The 17,930-nt window shown below is 33.9% G+C and overlaps 1 protein-coding gene across 1 annotated transcript in view; it reads left to right on the top strand.

Annotated features, from left to right (window-relative positions):
• Nucleotides 1–17,930, top strand: part of LOC306854570 (solute carrier family 12 member 9-like) — a 42,440-nt gene that overhangs the window by 7,173 nt on the left and 17,337 nt on the right. Inside the window, exons 5-8 of the mRNA XM_079392703.1 lie at nucleotides 1,374–1,481; nucleotides 2,751–2,862; nucleotides 8,707–8,864; nucleotides 15,063–15,145. Coding sequence (XP_079248829.1) covers nucleotides 1,374–1,481; nucleotides 2,751–2,862; nucleotides 8,707–8,864; nucleotides 15,063–15,145 — 461 coding nt within the window. The remainder of the gene's footprint in view (nucleotides 1–1,373; nucleotides 1,482–2,750; nucleotides 2,863–8,706; nucleotides 8,865–15,062; nucleotides 15,146–17,930) is intronic.

Here is a 17,930-nt window from a genome sequence, read left to right as displayed (position 1 = left end):
GTGAGCAATGTATATTATTAACCAGTGTTGGGTGTAATTAGTTACTGTAATTGAATTACTTTTCCCTTGAAAAAGTAAAGTAAGGTATTACTCTTATTTTTTCTGTAATTTAATTACAGATACTTCTTATGTAATTGAACTTAATACTGTGTATAGACTGTGGAACATTTATATATACAATACAATAGTGGATTTAACATCACAATTTAAAATCTAACCTTAAAATGCATGCTTTATATGTAGCCTTCTCACTTTAAATACTTCGGTGAGTTAATAAGAATATTGGTAACACTTTAGGGTCCAGTTCTCACTATTAACTTGTTGGTTATTAGCATGAATATTACTTTTATATTGGCTGTTTATTATTACTTGAAGCACATATTATTGTCTTATTCTGCAAGATCTTATTCTAAATCCTTAATCCTACCCAATTCTTAAACTTGAGGCAAAAGTCATAGTTAATAGTTAGATATTAATAGTGAGAATTGAACTTTAATCTAAAGTGTGACCAGAATAATTTATGTAGTTATCTATTATTTATTTGAAAGAATTAAAATAAGTATTTCATGTCTATCCTTGTATCATTAACTTGTCGTGGTTGATATAGGATTTAGAAAGTAATTAGTAATAAGTAATTAAATACTTTTTGGAGAGAGTAATTTGTACGATAATCTAATTACACTGTTCAATATGTAATTAGTAACTAGTAATTAATTTTTTTTTAAAGTAACACTGTTAGTAAGTTGTTACATGTATGTATTATAACATTACTATAGCGTTACCAGTAAATTATGCATAATTAGAAATAACTTACCCTAAAGCAAACCCTAATCCTAACCCTAAAGTTTGTAGTTAATTAATATTATGTATTAATGAATAATAACATTAAATAATCATAGTTAATGTAATACTTTATTAAAGTTATAAAAAAGTTGTTTTATTTTTTTTTCATGTTAGTTCACAGATATTAGTTCACAAAATCTTTTTTTAATTTAATGATATTAACATCTGCTAAGATTATAACCACTGTTGAAGTATCGTTCATTATTAGCTCACGTTTTCTCTTCCATATCTCTCTCACTCTGATGTTTACAGTTATATATAATTATAATTACTTAAAAAAATAAATAAAAAAAAACTTGTTGTTCTCTGCATTTCTCCTCTTCTCTAGTTTGCTTGCTATTTTAGTTATTTAATAAACCTGGCATTGTATATCACAAATATCGTTGGTTCTTCTATGTTGCTTTTGTTCCTCTTTTGTAAGTGGCTTTAAATAAACTGCCAAATGCATAAATGTACTTGTTATCATTATTATCACAAATGCTTTGTTGCAAAAGTCACAGACCGTTAATCTACTGTCTGTGTGTGTTTAGCTCACTATGTAGTGGACTACACCACCGAAGTCATGATGTCCTTCGCCACTGTTTTTGCGGTGATGTTTAATGGCTGCACTGGAATCATGGCTGGATCCAACATGTCCGGTGGGTGTTGAGTTTACTGGACCGTTTATTGTTGTTTAAAGGTAGTTTGTTAGTAGTGTTTTCTACTGTTTGTTAGACTGAATTCTTGTGTGCAGGTTGTTAAGTGTGTTTAGTAGTGGATAATGGAGCACTGTAGTGAAGACTTATTTTTTGAAAGTTACTACCAATTTGGCTCCCTCAAAAAAACCAACAGGATTTTTCCACTGGCTTTTGGATTATTGCAGAAAATAAGTTCAAAGATTTATGATTCTTACACGTTTTATGCAGCATGATAATCTACACAAATTAACACAACTTTTATGCCTTTTGAAGCCTAGATAATATTGACAGAAGTAAATAGTTAAATAGTTAAAAAATTATTCATTGAAATTACAAAATTTAAGGTAAGTGGTTGCAATCTATTTATTTTAACTACATTTAAATAAATTTAGTTGACTAACTTTCAACATTTTCTTATTAAATGTAGCTAAAATAATTTGTTTGCAACCACTTACCTTAAGAAAATTTTATATAAAAAAAATTATATAATTTCTTTCAGTGTATAAATGTATTACACCACCAACGTTGCCACCATTAAGCTTCCCAAAACTCTTTATTTAAAACATTTTTCCTGAAAGTGATTATAAACTGTAAAAACAAATGTTTGTTGTTACAAACTAGTGGCAAGAAAACAACCAAAATACCCTTTTGAGTCTTGCTTTCATTGCACTTTATCCATTTGCGTCTGTAGATTTCAATTCCAGTACATAACTTTAGAGAGTTTTTTCTCCACTTTAGCAGCACTTGCAAACACCAAAACTTAGAGTATTATTACTATCTATATTCTAAAGGTTTTTACTGAAGGGTTTGTTCATATATCATTCAAACTGATATATACAACATTTTACTCCTAAAACATGGCGAAAATGATTTTTTTCTGTCTTTCGACAGTATTTTTGGATTTAGGAAGTGATAAAACGAGAAATCCAAAATCCCCTCTATAAAACCCTCAATCCTAACATGTCAACAAAATCAAACAAGAATTTTGAACCTGGCTTTATCAATGTTCAGATCTATTCTGTAGAAATTTAGTTCACATTTAATTAAATAATGGCTCGTTTGCATATTTAAACAAAATGTTTCAGAAAACTTGTAATACAAAACATTGTTTGCAATTCTTAATGTACTCAATCATCTAGGGAAGTATGGTGAAATGTATTAGTTAAGTTTTTTAACCTTTTCACCTGTTGTGTTGGGATCTAAGGTAAAATATATTGTCATGTGTTTAAGGTGATCTGAAGAACCCAAGCTACTCCATTCCTCGTGGAACCATCACAGCCGTCATCTTCACCTTCGTCATCTACAACCTGCTGAGTATACTGATCTCCTGCACCTGTGACCGGTAACACACACACACACACACGCACACACACACACACACACACACAGACAGAATGAAGAAGACAAATGAAATAATGAAAGTGAAAGTTAGACTGTTGAAACCTCAGGAAGTTTTTGGCACAAAGCTATTGTGAGGATTACAAAGACTTGAGCGGATCTGAAAGCTGGACTATGTGTGTGTGTAAGCAGAAGTGTGATTGAGGTCACATGACATTCCTGGCATTTCCAACAGAAATAATTCAAATTGCATTCAGTTAAATTCAATTGAATACAATTCAGTTTGAATGCACGTTTATATTTTGCAAAGGATATACATTTTTGTACTGGCATGCCATAATTAGGAACGTTTTAAAATAAATGTTTGTGTTTTGTGTGCATAAACATAGTTTTGTTTTGTTGTAATTGTGATGGCCAGAATTCTGGAAATGCCACACATGTAGTAATTTCAAGTGTGTGTTTTTAGTGTCCTCGTGATGCCTGGATTACGTGTGCCTCACATGATGTGCATGAGGAAAGAGACCACTGTGTGTGTGTGTGTGTGAGAAAGAGTGAGTGAGACACTGGAGGTTTATGGAAAGAAAGGTTCTTCTGTTAAATGACAGAGAAAGATGTGAAATCGTCTAATCTTATATCTGTCTTACACTGCTTTTTATTTTAAATGATTCACCTCTGCATTTAAATCAGTGTTATTTTAGTATTGTCATACTATTATTACTTACTTTTAGTTATTTAGCAGACGCTTTTATCCAAAGCGACTTACAAATAAGAAAAAGTAACTAAAACTAAAAGTCAAAACTCTGTAAATACTATATACACACATTTAAGAAAATAAACAAATTAAATAAAATTGACAAATGCATACAACAATATTTCAATACTAAACATTTAAATGAAAAAAATAAATAAAATAAGCTAAAAACAATTCAAAATATTAAAACAACAACAACAACAACTTATTTACACATAGTAAGAAATGGTTATATATTTTTTAAATTATTTATTACATTTTATTGTTTTTTAATATATAGATTTTTATTGAATTATTTTGTATTTTCTGTTTTCATTTTTGTTTGTTGTCATTGTTATTATTAGTTTTTTTTCAATACATTGCTATATTATGTATTTTATTCATTTTATTTCAGTTTTGAGTTTACTTTAGTACATTTATTAAGATAAACTAAATGAAATTAAATTTTGCTTTGGAGACTAGCTAAAATATAATTATATAATAACACAATTTTTATTTAACATTTATTTTATTTCAAGTAACAATCAAGTAATATATATATATATAATCAAGTATAATCAAGTAATATATATATATTTTTATATTTATTTATTTATTTATTTATATTTATTAACATTTTAGTAATTGTGTGTTTGTCATTTTTATTATTTTTTTAATTTAAGTGTACTTACATATGTATATATATAAATTATATTTTATTTGTTTATATTTTTTTTATTTATTTAAGTTTTACTTTATTTTAGTACATCAAGTTAAACTAAATGAAAATGAGGAATATTGTCATGGCAACTAGCTGAAATATAGTAAGTATAGTAAGTTATATGCATAGTAAGTTTAGTTTTATATATACTGTATGTATGTGTATGTATGTATGTGTGTATGTATATATATATATATATATATAAAATACATACAGGCCTAAAACATGATTTTTAAGTGAGATCCCTAAAGCAATTCAATCAATCTTGTCTGTAATGATTGATTTTGAAGAGCAGAGTTAATCTGTTCTGGATAAGAGAGAGAAAGAGATGGTTTAGGGTTTGATTAGAGGAATTAAATTACATCAGCATTAGAGATTAAAAATCCTTTTTTGTTATTATTAAAGCCATCAATCAGCTTCTCATCACTGTCATTCAAAATGCTGAACACTGGTCGCTGTGGAGACCCTCTGCCCGTCGCCATGACAACAGAGGAGGCGGGTGGTCCTACATTAAAGATTAATACCCCTAATCAAGTGAAAATAAGACATTTTGTGTCAGTGGATGCAGATGCAGCGCTTTGAGTGACCAGCAGATGGCTGTACGACATTAAAACGCCCGCAGATTCAAACTCAAACACACGCTTATGATAAAAATAAGAGGAATTGCTGGAGAAATATTCAGCAGTTTTAAAGGTCACATCTGGAGAAATCAAATTGTCTGTGATCTTTTGAAATAAAAGTGTTCATTGCATGATAAAACATACTGTAAGTTGCCAGACGTCCTACGCAGAGGAAGAAAAGATGTTTTTATTGAAGTTAAACAGCAAAAAAAACTTGTTTTGAACTTTTGCAATTTTCTGATGTTGGGTAGATGAACGTAATCACATTTACACGACTGCATGGAAGCTTATTTCTGCTACACAATAAAAGAAATGAATAAATAAGGTAATTGCGAACTTTTACCTCACAATTCTGACTTTTTCAATACAATTCAGAATTTTTATCTTACTCACAAATTTGCAAGATTAGAATTCAATCTTGCAATTCTCATAAGAAAAATCTGAATTGTGTGGAAAAACAATATCTTTTTTTTAATTCCATGTTTTTTCAGGAAAAAAACCCTCTGAATTGTAAGATATATATATATACTCAGAATTGCGAGGACAAAATTGTCAGAATTGTGAGATAAAAAAAATAGTTGCATTTACATTTTTATTTATTTATTTTTATTCTGTGGTGGAGGCAATTAAAAGTTTTTTTTTTCTTGCATTTTTGAGAAAAACGTCTGAATTGTGAGATATAAATTCGCATTTGTAAGTAAAAAAAAGTCAGAATTGTGAGATAAAATTAGCAAATGTCTTTAGCAGTTTAGCATCTCGAGTGTTTAAAGGTGTTTCTCTGCTGATTGTTGGAGACGGATGGAGTGATTGAGACAGAGGCGTGATGGAGATGGAGGGACGTGAACGGAGCTTGTTAGCTATCGATCGTTTTTAATGATCCTGCTCTCTCGTCTCAGAGGAGCGTTTAACTTGACAGCCGTTTCTCACACTCTCTGGCCTGCCGTTTTCACACTTGATGGAGGATACGCCTTGCTTTACTCCGGCCGCTCAGACCGCCGCATGACCTGATGTTATTGATGCATGGCAAAATGTAAAAAACAGGTCCGCTGTAGTGCACTTTCCAGAATGCACTGTGTACTTTCATACTTGAAGCATTATTGTTCATTTTCATGCACACTCCCACATCAAATTGCTTATGCCACTGTAAATTAAAATGCATTGAAAATGAATGGCTTCTGTAGGGTTTCAATTGCTGATCGATGATAATGACTGAATATTCGTTAACAGTTAGTCAGGTCTTTGCATGGAGAAAATTGCTCCGTGGCATGGCTTTGTTTATGCAACAAGCTGTTTTTTGCACATGCTGTAGTGCATTGCATGCATTTGACTTCAGTTACACCTGTTTTATGAAGAGCATTGGGGAAAATGTGAAATATCAGATTATTTGATTTAAGGAAATAATCAACCGGTGTTATTTTAGTATTATTGATATAGTTTTTGTTAATATTTTGAATTGGATTTTTTAAAATATATTTTCTGTTTTAATTTTAATTTTATTGTTTGTTTTTGTAATTTTTAATTCGTTTTTTAAAAGTCTTTATAGTATTATTAACATTTTGTTTTAGTTTTGTTAGTTCTGTAATAAGTTATTTAACAAATTATAGTTATTATATTTATTACATTCATAATTATATAATGATTATTTTAAATATTTTATTCTATTTCACTTAATATTTATTTTGTTTCTTGTAATTAAAATGTTTTTTTTTAATGTTTTTAGTTTTAATTAACAATAATAACCCTGTAATTGACAGATTAATTATTCAAATAGTCGTGAGTTGCAACACTGAAGTTTTGGTCACTGAAAAAAATTAATAAAAATATAATTATAGCTTGCATTAAAAATGAAATTTGTTTTTATGACCATTTTTGTATTGCAACATTATTTGACAATTAAAAGCATTTTAATTTTTAATATTGCAGAGCAAAAAAAATATATATATTGGATTTAATTTTATTTAAAAAGTTGCTAATTTTATTATTGCTAATAAAAATCATTTTAGAGTATTTGTTTTGCTTTATAATTGTCCAGAAAAAAATATCACAGTACAAAAAATTCTTCATATTCTTATTCTATTATATTTTATTTGGTGATTTGAACATGAATTTTTTCTTTTTCTCTTTACTCTAGTATTTTAGCCTGTGTGTGTTCAGCATGATAAAACAGGTTTGTTTGTGATGGATGGATGTTTTCATAACTTTCTCTCTTAACTACTGCTGTAAACTAGTTAACTAATGATTGGATTTGGTAAATTAAGCTCTGCTGAACTCGTTTATTAGTCGTGTCTCTTATTTCGTTTCTTTTCCAGCCATCAGAATTAATTTCATTCTCACCGTACAGACCAATAATCTTCTCCCAGCTTCAGATCGATAGCAAGGATGAAAATGACACGTCTGTCTCTCGTTCTGCTTTTCTAATAGTTGTGTTTGTCAGTATTTACATTCATCGGGCTCCTGTCAGCAGAATTAATACCTGATAAAAGATATGGAGCGCACGGATGGACGGACGATTGACGTTTTCTATTTCATACAGACTTGTTAACTGGCGTCTTTAGTCTGTATGTGTGCGAGAGACAGACCTGGAATAATTGTGTGTTCAGATCTACGGTCGGTCTGTATAATACTTAATAGAGCTGAGACGATGCTATTAAACCTGCTGGAGCTGAACGAATGTGAGAAGAGTTTCAACCACACAGACAAAGAGAAAAGAGTCATTTGATTCTTGTGTTTTGAGTTCTTTGATGACAGATTTTATTATTTGATTTGTTTAATTTCATCATTTACGCTCCCTCACGTCATTCAAAGCTGTACAGTTAAACTCAATGGGGTCCAATGTTATTTTTTGCACTGCGCGGAAGAAAGAACGTCATGCATAAGCTTGAGGAAATTATGATTATTTTTGGATAAATTTTTTTTGAGTTCCATGACAACATTTGTGGCATGATGTTGATTGCCATTAAATAAAATAAATTAAATAAAAATAGTTTGTCAGGACAAACTTTGATGACTTTGATGTTAAAATGAGAAAGACTGGCCAGAAAGTTTGAAGTAGATTTGAAATCTTAAAGTTTAAAGATTTTACAGTCATGCATTTTATAGTCTAAACAGATCAGTGTTATTTTATTATTTATTACAGTATTTTTTAAAAACACCCTGTGTTACCTTGTATTTTCATATTTTCAGTTTGTTTTAATGTTATTTTTGTGATTTTGTCTTATTATTATTATTATTATTATTATTCTATGCATTTATTCTATCTTAATTTAAGTAATTTGTATTATTTCTGCTTATTTATTTAGTTATTCTTTCAACATTTATTGCAATAAACATTTATTTTCATGTTATTTCATATTAATTTAATCATTAGCTTCATGTAATGTTAATAATAATCAAATTTATTTTAGTTTTATTTCAGTTACTGAAAATGTTTTTAGTAATTTTAATACTTAAACATAGTTATTTCAGTTTGTTGCCTAGGCAACATATAAAAAATTTTGTTCAACCTTTTTTTTTTTTTTTTTTTTTTCATGTAGTATTTATATTTTATTTCAAATATCGATATTTTTAATGTTTTAGCAGATAAATAGATCATTTGAAAGCTCTAGAGAACAGAGTCAGAAATGTTTGTCTCGGAAGATGTATAATAATATGTTTAATAATAATGTGTTTAATGTGTTGAGTATGTTTGCTCGTCGCTCAGGTTATTAGTAACACACTCAGATTCTCACAGTTTAATCTGAAACTGTAATGATGGTGTGTTTCTCCGTTTTCTCTCAGGATCCTCCTGCAGCAGGATTACGGATTCCTCACAGATATAAACGTCTGGCATCCATTCGTGACGATCGGTGTTTATTCCTCCACGCTCTCCGCTGCCATGAGTAACCTGATCGGAGCGTCCCGCATCCTTTATGCTCTGGCCCGCGACAATCTGTTAGGTGAGTCATCAGAAATGCTCGCCAATGCTCAGAAACGCTCGCATACGTCTCACAAAGGTCTCAGAAATGTTTCACAAACGTCTCAGAAATGCTCGCATACCTCTCACAAACGGCTCAGAATCGTCTTGCAAACGTCTCACAAATGCTCAGAAACGCTCGCATACCTCTCCCAAACAGCTCAGAATCGTCTTGCAAACGTCTCACAAACGGCTCAGAATCGTCTTGCAAACGTCTCACAAACAGCTCAGAATCGTCTTGCAAACGTCTCACAAACGGCTCAGAATCGTCTTGCAAACGTCTCACAAATGCTCAGAAACGCTCGCATACCTCTCACAAACAGCTCAGAATCGTCTTGCAAACGTCTCACAAATGCTCAGAAACGCTCGCATACCTCTCACAAACAGCTCAGAATCGTCTTGCAAACGTCTCACAAATGTCTCAGAAACGCTTGAATACCTCTCACAAACAGCTCAGAATCGTTTTGCAAACGTCTCAGAAACGTCTTTCAAACATCTCAAAAACACTCAGAAACGCTCGCATACCTCTCACAAACAGCTCAGAATCGTCTTGCAAATGTCTCACAAATGTCTCAGAAACGCTTGAATACCTCTCACAAACAGCTCAGAATCGTTTTGCAAACGTCTCACAAATGCTCAGAAACGCTCGCATACCTCTCACAAACAGCTCAGAATCGTCTTGCAAACGTCTCACAAATGTCTCAGAAACGCTTGAATACCTCTCACAAACAGCTCAGAATCGTTTTGCAAACGTCTCAGAAACGTCTTTCAAACATCTCAAAAACACTCAGAAACGCTCGCATACCTCTCACAAACAGCTCAGAATCGTCTTGCAAACGTCTCACAAATGCTCAGAAACGCTCGCATACCTCTCACAAACAGCTCAGAATCGTCTTGCAAACGTCTCACAAATGTCTCAGAAACGCTTGAATACCTCTCACAAACAGCTCAGAATCGTTTTGCAAACGTCTCAGAAACGTCTTTCAAACATCTCAAAAACACTCAGAAACGCTCGCATACCTCTCACAAACAGCTCAGAATCGTCTTGCAAACGTCTCACAAATGTCTCAGAAACGCTTGAATACCTCTCACAAACAGCTCAGAATCGTTTTGCAAACGTCTCAGAATCGTCTTGCAAACGTCTCACAAATGCTCAGAAACGCTCGCATACCTCTCACAAACAGCTCAGAATCGTCTTGCAAACGTCTCACAAATGTCTCAGAAACGCTTGAATACCTCTCACAAACAGCTCAGAATCGTCTTGCAAATGTCTCACAAATGTCTCAGAAACGCTCGCATACCTCTCACAAACAGCTCAGAATCGTCTTGCAAATGTCTCACAAATGTCTCAGAAACGCTCGCATACCTCTCACAAACGGCTCAGAATCGTCTTGCAAATGTCTCACAAATGTCTCAGAAACGCTCGCATACCTCTCACAAACGGCTCAGAATCGTCTGGCAAGCGTCTCAAAAACTCTCAGAAATGCTCGCATACCTCTCAGAATCGTCTTGCAAATGTCTCACAAATGGCTCAGAATCGTCTTGCAAACGTCTCACAAATGCTCAGAAACGCTCGCATACCTCTCACAAACAGCTCAGAATCGTCTTGCAAATGTCTCACAAACGGCTCAGAATCGTTTTGCAAACGTCTCACAAATGTCTCAGAAACGTCTTGCAAACATCTCAAAAACACTCAGAAACGCTCGCATACCTCTCACAAACACTCAGAATCGTCTTGCAAATGTCTCACAAATGTCTCAGAAACGCTCGCATACCTCTCACAAACACTCAGAATCGTCTTGCAAATGTCTCACAAATGTCTCAGAAACGCTCGCATACCTCTCACAAACGGCTCAGAATCGTCTGGCAAACGTCTCAAAAACTCTCAGAAATGCTCGCATACCTCTCAGAATCGTCTTGCAAATGTCTCACAAATGGCTCAGAATCGTCTTGCAAACGTCTCACAAATGTTTCAGAAACGCTCGCATACCTCTCACAAACGGCTGAGAGTCGTCTTGCAAACGTCTCACAAACGTCTCAGAAACGCTCGCAAACCTCTCCCAAATGGCTCAGAATCGTCTCGCAAACGTCTCACAAATGTCTCAGAAACGCTCGCATACCTCTCACAAACACTCAGAATCGTCTTGCAAATGTCTCAGAATCATCTTGCAAACGTCTCACAAATGTCTCAGAAACGTCTTGCAAACGTCTCACAAATGTCTCAGAAACGCTAGAATACCTCTCACAAACGGCTCAGAATCGTCTTGCAAACGTCTCGCAAACGTCTCACAAATGTCTCACAAATGGCTCAGAATCGTCTAGCAAACGTCTCACAAATGTCTCAGAAACGTCTTGCAAACATCTCAAAAACACTCAGAAATGCTCGCATACCTCTCACAAATGGCTCAGAATCGTCTTGCAAACGTCTCACAAATGTCTCAGAAACGTCTTGCAAACGTCTCACAAATGTCTCAGAAACGCTCGCATACCTCTCACAAACACTCAGAATCGTCTTGCAAACGTCTCACAAATGTCTCAGAAACGTCTTGCAAACGTCTCAAAAACTCTCAGAAATGCTCGCATACCTCTCAGAATCGTCTTGCAAACGTCTCACAAATGTCTCAGAAACGCTAGAATACCTCTCACAAACGGCTCAGAATCGTCTTGCAAACGTCTCGCAAACGTCTCACAAATGTCTCACAAATGTCTCAGAATCGTCTTGCAAACGTCTCACAAATGTCTCAGAAACGTCTTGCAAACATCTCAAAAACACTCAGAAATGCTCGCATACCTCTCACAAATGGCTCAGAATCGTCTTGCCAACGTCTCACAAATGTCTCAGAAACGTCTTGCAAACATCTCAAAAACACTCAGAAACGCTCGCATACCTCTCACAAACGACTCAGAATCGTCTTGCAAACATCTCGCAAACGTCTCACAAATGGCTCAGAATCGTCTTGCAAACGTCTCACAAATGGCTCAGAATCGTCTTGCAAACGTCTCACAAATGTCTCAGAAACGCTCGCATACCTCTCACAAACGGCTCAGAATCGTCTTGCAAACGTCTCACAAATGTCTCAGAAACGCTCGCATACCTCTCCCAAATGGCACAGAATCGTCTCGCAAACGTCTCACAAATGCTCAGAAACGCTCACATACCTCTCAGAATCGTCTTGCAAACGTCTCACAAATGTCTCAGAAACGCTCGCATACCTCTCCCAAATGGCACAGAATCGTCTTGCAAACGTCTCACAAATGTCTCAGAAACGTCTTGCAAACATCTCACAAACGCACAGAAACGCTCGCATACCTCTCAAAAACAGCTCAGAAATGCTCGCATATGTCTCACAAATGTCTCAGAAACATCTTGCAAACGTCTCACAAACATTCAGAAACGCTCGCATACCTCTCAAAAACCGCTCAGAATCGTCTTGCAAATGTCTCACAAATGCTCAGAAACACTCACAAACGTCTCAGAAACATCTCTAGCAGGATTTATTCTTTTGCCTGGCTCCGCAAGCCTCCGCTGACTGCGTGCGCACCTTCACAAACGGATGAGGCTTTTATACTCGCCATTGTACTATTCTTTGAAATGACAGGCGGCGACGAGGAGTAATATTCCTCTAAAACCATCGGGAATCACCGGTGAGAAGTCATCATTTGCCAGTACAAGACTTCTCCTGTCATGAATGAGTTGATTAAATAACAATTTCTTTATGTACAAACTGATTAAAACAATCGTAATCTATTGGATTTATTTCGCATAAAACACAAGACAACAAATAGTGTATAAATAGTATCTAAATGAATTGTATTTCTATTTTTATTACAATAAAAATAAAATGTACTTCAAATAAAAAGGCTTGGACAAACTATGCTAAAAATAACTCTGCATTGTTTTCCCTCAAAGCGTTAAAAGTTGAACCTGGTGGAGTTTTAACTTAACATCAAACTGCTTCTGTTTCACACAAATGCCGGCACAGACGTGCATGTTCGGCTAGAATCGCCCAGAACTCATGCATCTTCGGAAGTGGAGTTAAAGTTAAAGTGAAAGTTAAAAAAAAATGCCATGCACATGCGAAAAGATGTCGCGTGCACTCAGTGAACTTCTGCCAACACCGCGATGACGTCATATTTGGTGTTCACCCAAGTGAACGCGTCGAGTATAAATCAGCCTTCACAAACGTCTCACAAACACTCAGAAACTCTCGGAAACGTCTCACAAAGGTCTCACAAAAGTCTCAGATACGCTCGCAAACGTCTTACAAAGGTCTCAAACATCTCGCAAACGTCTTGCAAACGCTCACACGTCTCACAAACGTCTCACAAACGTCTTGCAAACAGCTTAGAAACACTCAGAAAAAGCTCGCATACATCTCACAAACACTCAGAAACGTCTCGGAAACGTCTCTCAAACGTCTCATAAACGCTCACAAACGTCTCGCAAAGGTCTCGTCTGCTGCTCAGATGCTCTCTGCTGGACGAGTCCTCACAGTTGACGCAACACACACGATTATGTCACATGTAAACTGTCGTGTTCTCGTTAATTATAATCTTATTGAATTTGCCTCACTCCTAATGAGGCTCTTTTGCATAAACATTTGTAACTTCAGCCCTCTCATGTTTGTAAATGGCCCAGTGGAAATATGAAGCAACTCTAGAGAAAAAATGAAGAAATTATAAAATGTAAATAATAAAATATACTAAATTATATATAAATTAGAAAATATAAATTGTAAAAAAGGCCATTTGGGACTTCAACACATTTAACCTCCAAACTCCTTTTAACTCTATAAAATTCTATATAATTAAAAATGTGTGTGTATATATATATATATATATATATATATATATATATATATATATATATATATATATATATATATATATATATAAATAAATAAATAAAAACAGGGAGTCATTTCTAATTTAATAATAAATATATGTATATATTTTATATATTTGTTAAATTCTAAATCAGTTCTGTAGTCATTATTATTATTATTATTATTATTATTATTATTCTATTTTACAAATTTTAAATAAATTTAAATTTAATTAATAATAACAGTTGTATACATTTGTAAACAATGTAGCAATGTATAATAGTTTTATTAAATTATACTCTTATTTTTATTATTATTATAATAATTATTATTATTAAAATAATAAATAATAATATAACTATTAAAATGATTAAATAAATAATAATTATTAAATTATATTTTCAAAAATTAATACTTGGTAAGTCAATATTTTTGTCACCTTTAATTTATGCAGATTTTAACAATAATAATTAAAAATCCCTTTTATATTTGTCCAGAAAAAAATTCACAGTGCAAAAAAACAAAACAAAAAACATGCGCGTGCGTGTGTGTGTGTGTGTGTTCGGTGTGGTTTTTTGTGTGTGTGTGTGTGTTCAGTGTGGTTTGTGTGTGTTTGTGTTCGGTGTGGTTTGTGTGCATTCGGTGTGGTGTGTGTGTGTATGTTTGGTGTGGTTTGTGTGTGTGTGTGTGTGTGTTCGGTGTGGTTTGTGTGTGTTTGTGTTCGGTGTGGTTTGTGTGCATTCGGTGTGGTGTGTGTGTGTATGTTTGGTGTGGTTTGTGTGTGTGTGTGTGTGTGTGTGTGTGTGTTTGTTCGGTGTGGTTTTTTGTGTGTGTGTGGGTTCGGTGTGGTTTGTGTGTGTTTGTGTTCGGTGTGGTTTGTGTGCATTCGGTGTGGTGTGTGTGTGTATGTTTGGTGTGGTTTGTGTGTGTGTGTGTGTGTGTGTGTGTTTGTTGGGTGTGGTTTGTGTGTTTGTGTGCGTTCGGTGTGGTTTGTGTGAGTGTGTGTATGTTCAGTGTGGTTTGTGTGGGTGTGGTGTGTGTGTGTATGTTTGGTGTGGTTTGTGTGTGTGTGTGTGTGTGTGTGTTTGTTCGGTGTGGTTTGTGTGTTTGTGTGCGTTCAGTGTGCTTTGTGTGAGTGTGTGTATGTTCAGTGTGGTTTGTGTGTGTGTGTGTGTGTGTGTGTTTGTGGTCTGATGATTGTTCTCAGGATGAATCTGTGGATGTGTGAGTGATTGATTTTTCTGCCGTCTTCGGCTTCTTCACCTTCAGCTGTTGATCTGCTGATAGTTGTTGTTTGATGTAGAAATATGAGTTCAGATCATATGTGATCAGTGTGGCGTCTCTCTGTCTCTCAGGACGCTTTCTGTCTCCAGCCAAACACACGTCTGCCAGCGGGAACCCCTGGGTGTCTGTGCTGATCTCCTGGATCTTTGTGCAGGTGAGTTCAGGAATAACAGAGGGATTGTCAATCAGCTCACGTCTATGAATATGGCTATTTTTAGTCTTTGTGTGCAGAGTTTTAGTTCTAAATGTTCCCCTCCCACATTTTTAATTGCCACACCCACTTCTAGTATGTGCCGCCCACATCAAGCATGCCCCTCCAGGGCTCGCAAAATTTCTAAATCCCTGGTAGCCCTTCGGGCAGGTACTCTTCAGATTCTGGTAGCCCGAAAATTATTTAACTAGCCCAAATAAATAAAATAAAGAATTCTTAAAAATCTAAAGGCAATTTGAAAAATTATTTCTTATACCATTTAACGTATTTAAAACTGTCTAAGGCCTTAAAAACTCTTCAGTTTAGTTGTATCAAATTTAAGGACCCGTGGGAGCAATGTTCCTCTAATTTGTTTTTCTTGCTGAGAAAAACTTTTCTCTATTGGGCAGACATTTCGGTCACCTGAGCAAAAGCATTCTTTATACCAGACCTGTACAGCATGCACACAAATAAAGTGTGTAACTAAATGATGTGACCCTTGATGTAACTAAATGATGTTCATTTTAGGTTACCTGAGAAAACATTTTACTGTACAATACACTGCAGTTCGAACGTGCTCATCAAGGCTGTATCTATTTGATTAAAAAATACTGAATATTATTTCACAATATAATATTGTGAAATATTATTGCAATTTAAAATAAATGTTTTCTACTTTTAATAAAAAGTTAAAATAAAAAAAAGTTAAAAAGAACAGTGTTTAGTCAAAATAGAGATTTTGTGTTACAATATAAACTACTCAAAAGTTTGGGGTCAGAAATAGTTTTCTTTCTTTTTTGAAGATACTTTAAAGAAGTTTAAAGAAAGTTAAATAAGCTTTATTCAGAAAGGATGTTAAATGGATAAAATTGATGGTAAAGACTTCTATTGTTAGAAAATATTTATATTTTGTAGAAATATAATATATATAATATTTAATTTTTTTATTAATCAAAGAATCAAAGAAAAAAGTAACACCGGTTCCAAAAAAATATTAAGCAGCAGAACAGTTTCATCACTGATAATAAATCAGCATATTAGAATGATTTCTGAAGATCATGTGACACTGAAGACTGCAGAAATGATGCTGGAAATACAGCTGCAGATCACAGAAATAAATACTATTTTAAAGTATAGGTATTAAAATAGGAAACCAATATTAGAAATTGCAATAATATTTCACTATATCACTGTTTTTTCTGTATTTTTTAAATGAATGCAGCTTTGATGAGCAAGAGACTCAAAAACAAGGTCAATTATTTATCAGGTTTATAATATAGGCCTAACATAATATATTATCAAAACAAACTATTTAAACTGATAGAATAGAATAGAATAGAATAGAATAGAATAGAAACTGAAGCAAAACTTAAGCTGAGATCTGTAAGTTAAATATAAAAACTTGAACATATGAATTCTTCTATATCTGTCTAAACATCATTATGAAGTACAGTTTGTACAGTACTCTTGTGTGTGACTGAACATTTACATTTACATTTATGCATTTTGCAGACGCTTTTATCCAAAGCGACTTACATTGCATTCAAGTTACAGGTTTTACATTTTATCAGCTCTTGCTTTCCCTGGGAATCGAACCCATGACCTTGGCGTTGCTAGCGTCATGCTCTACTATTTGAGCTACAGGAAAGCCTATAGCTCAAATGTAAACGTTTGAGTTTTGTTACCGTTCTTTGCCCATCCTCTGCTATTTCCAGCACTTAATCAAGCCACTCTTCTTTAATACATGAGGATGTTTTATTTCACATGTCATTGTGTTTGTGTTGTCTCTCGTGTTGAGCGCACCGCAACTATTGAAGTATTCAGTTTCTACAGAGACTCGTTTGGTGCATATCATTCTCTTTCTATGAAACCGGTTCTAACTCTGTCGTGACATCAGCTCTAGAGCGGTTTGCCCGAGCATTGCTATTCTTTCCCTTTTACTGCGGCATTCAATCAAATGGCTTCCCAACTCATGTTTGTGTGCGCGAGGCACATTATTTCTTCTGGGCGTCCGCGGTGGAAGAAGAGCGCGCTCCGCTAAGAGGGAACACTGCGTGGGAGCCTGTATTTAAGGCCCGTCGGGCAGGACAGTGATGCATTCTGGTAGCCCGACTGGAAAACACAATAGCCCCGGGACGTCGGGCTAGCGATTTTGCGAGCCCTGCCCTCCCACACTGAGCTCCAAAATTTAAACATCTCCACCTTTGCCGTTTTTTTAATGGTTCTTCTGAAGGCAGTTCTTTAATTATACTTTTCCCTCAATGAGGAGTTTTCAGACTGGGATCCAGGGGCACCTAGAGGGCCGCAAGCAGGTTCATGGAAAAGTTTAGAGAAAAACAGTATCAGAATAAAAAAAAAAAATAGAAATAAGATTCAAATAAATTAAAATTCCATTAAAATAAAAAATAAACATTGAAAAATTAGGTTAAAATACATTTTAAAAAGTGGATTACAAAAATAATTATTGCAGTAAATGTTTAAAAGTTTGTTTCAAATAATAAAAGTGAGATCTGAATAAACAAATAATAGAAAAGATAAAATAGTATTAGAATAAATAATGAGAAATTAGATTAATATAAATATATACATTTAAATTGAGATTAAAATAAATAAAAATTAGATTAAATAATGATAAATGAGATTAAAATAAAAAGGATTAAAATGATAAATATAACAAAATATGACAATATAATAAAATTATAATTATAAAAGTTTTTAAATAATAAAATTAAATGATTGTAAAATTATT

The sequence above is a fragment of the Barbus barbus genome, assembly GCF_936440315.1.
Source record: "Barbus barbus genome assembly, chromosome: 34".
In the NCBI taxonomy this organism is placed as follows: domain Eukaryota; kingdom Metazoa; phylum Chordata; class Actinopteri; order Cypriniformes; family Cyprinidae; genus Barbus; species Barbus barbus.
Note: the sequence above shows the minus strand (reverse complement) of the source record. Positions and strands in the feature narration are given on the sequence as shown.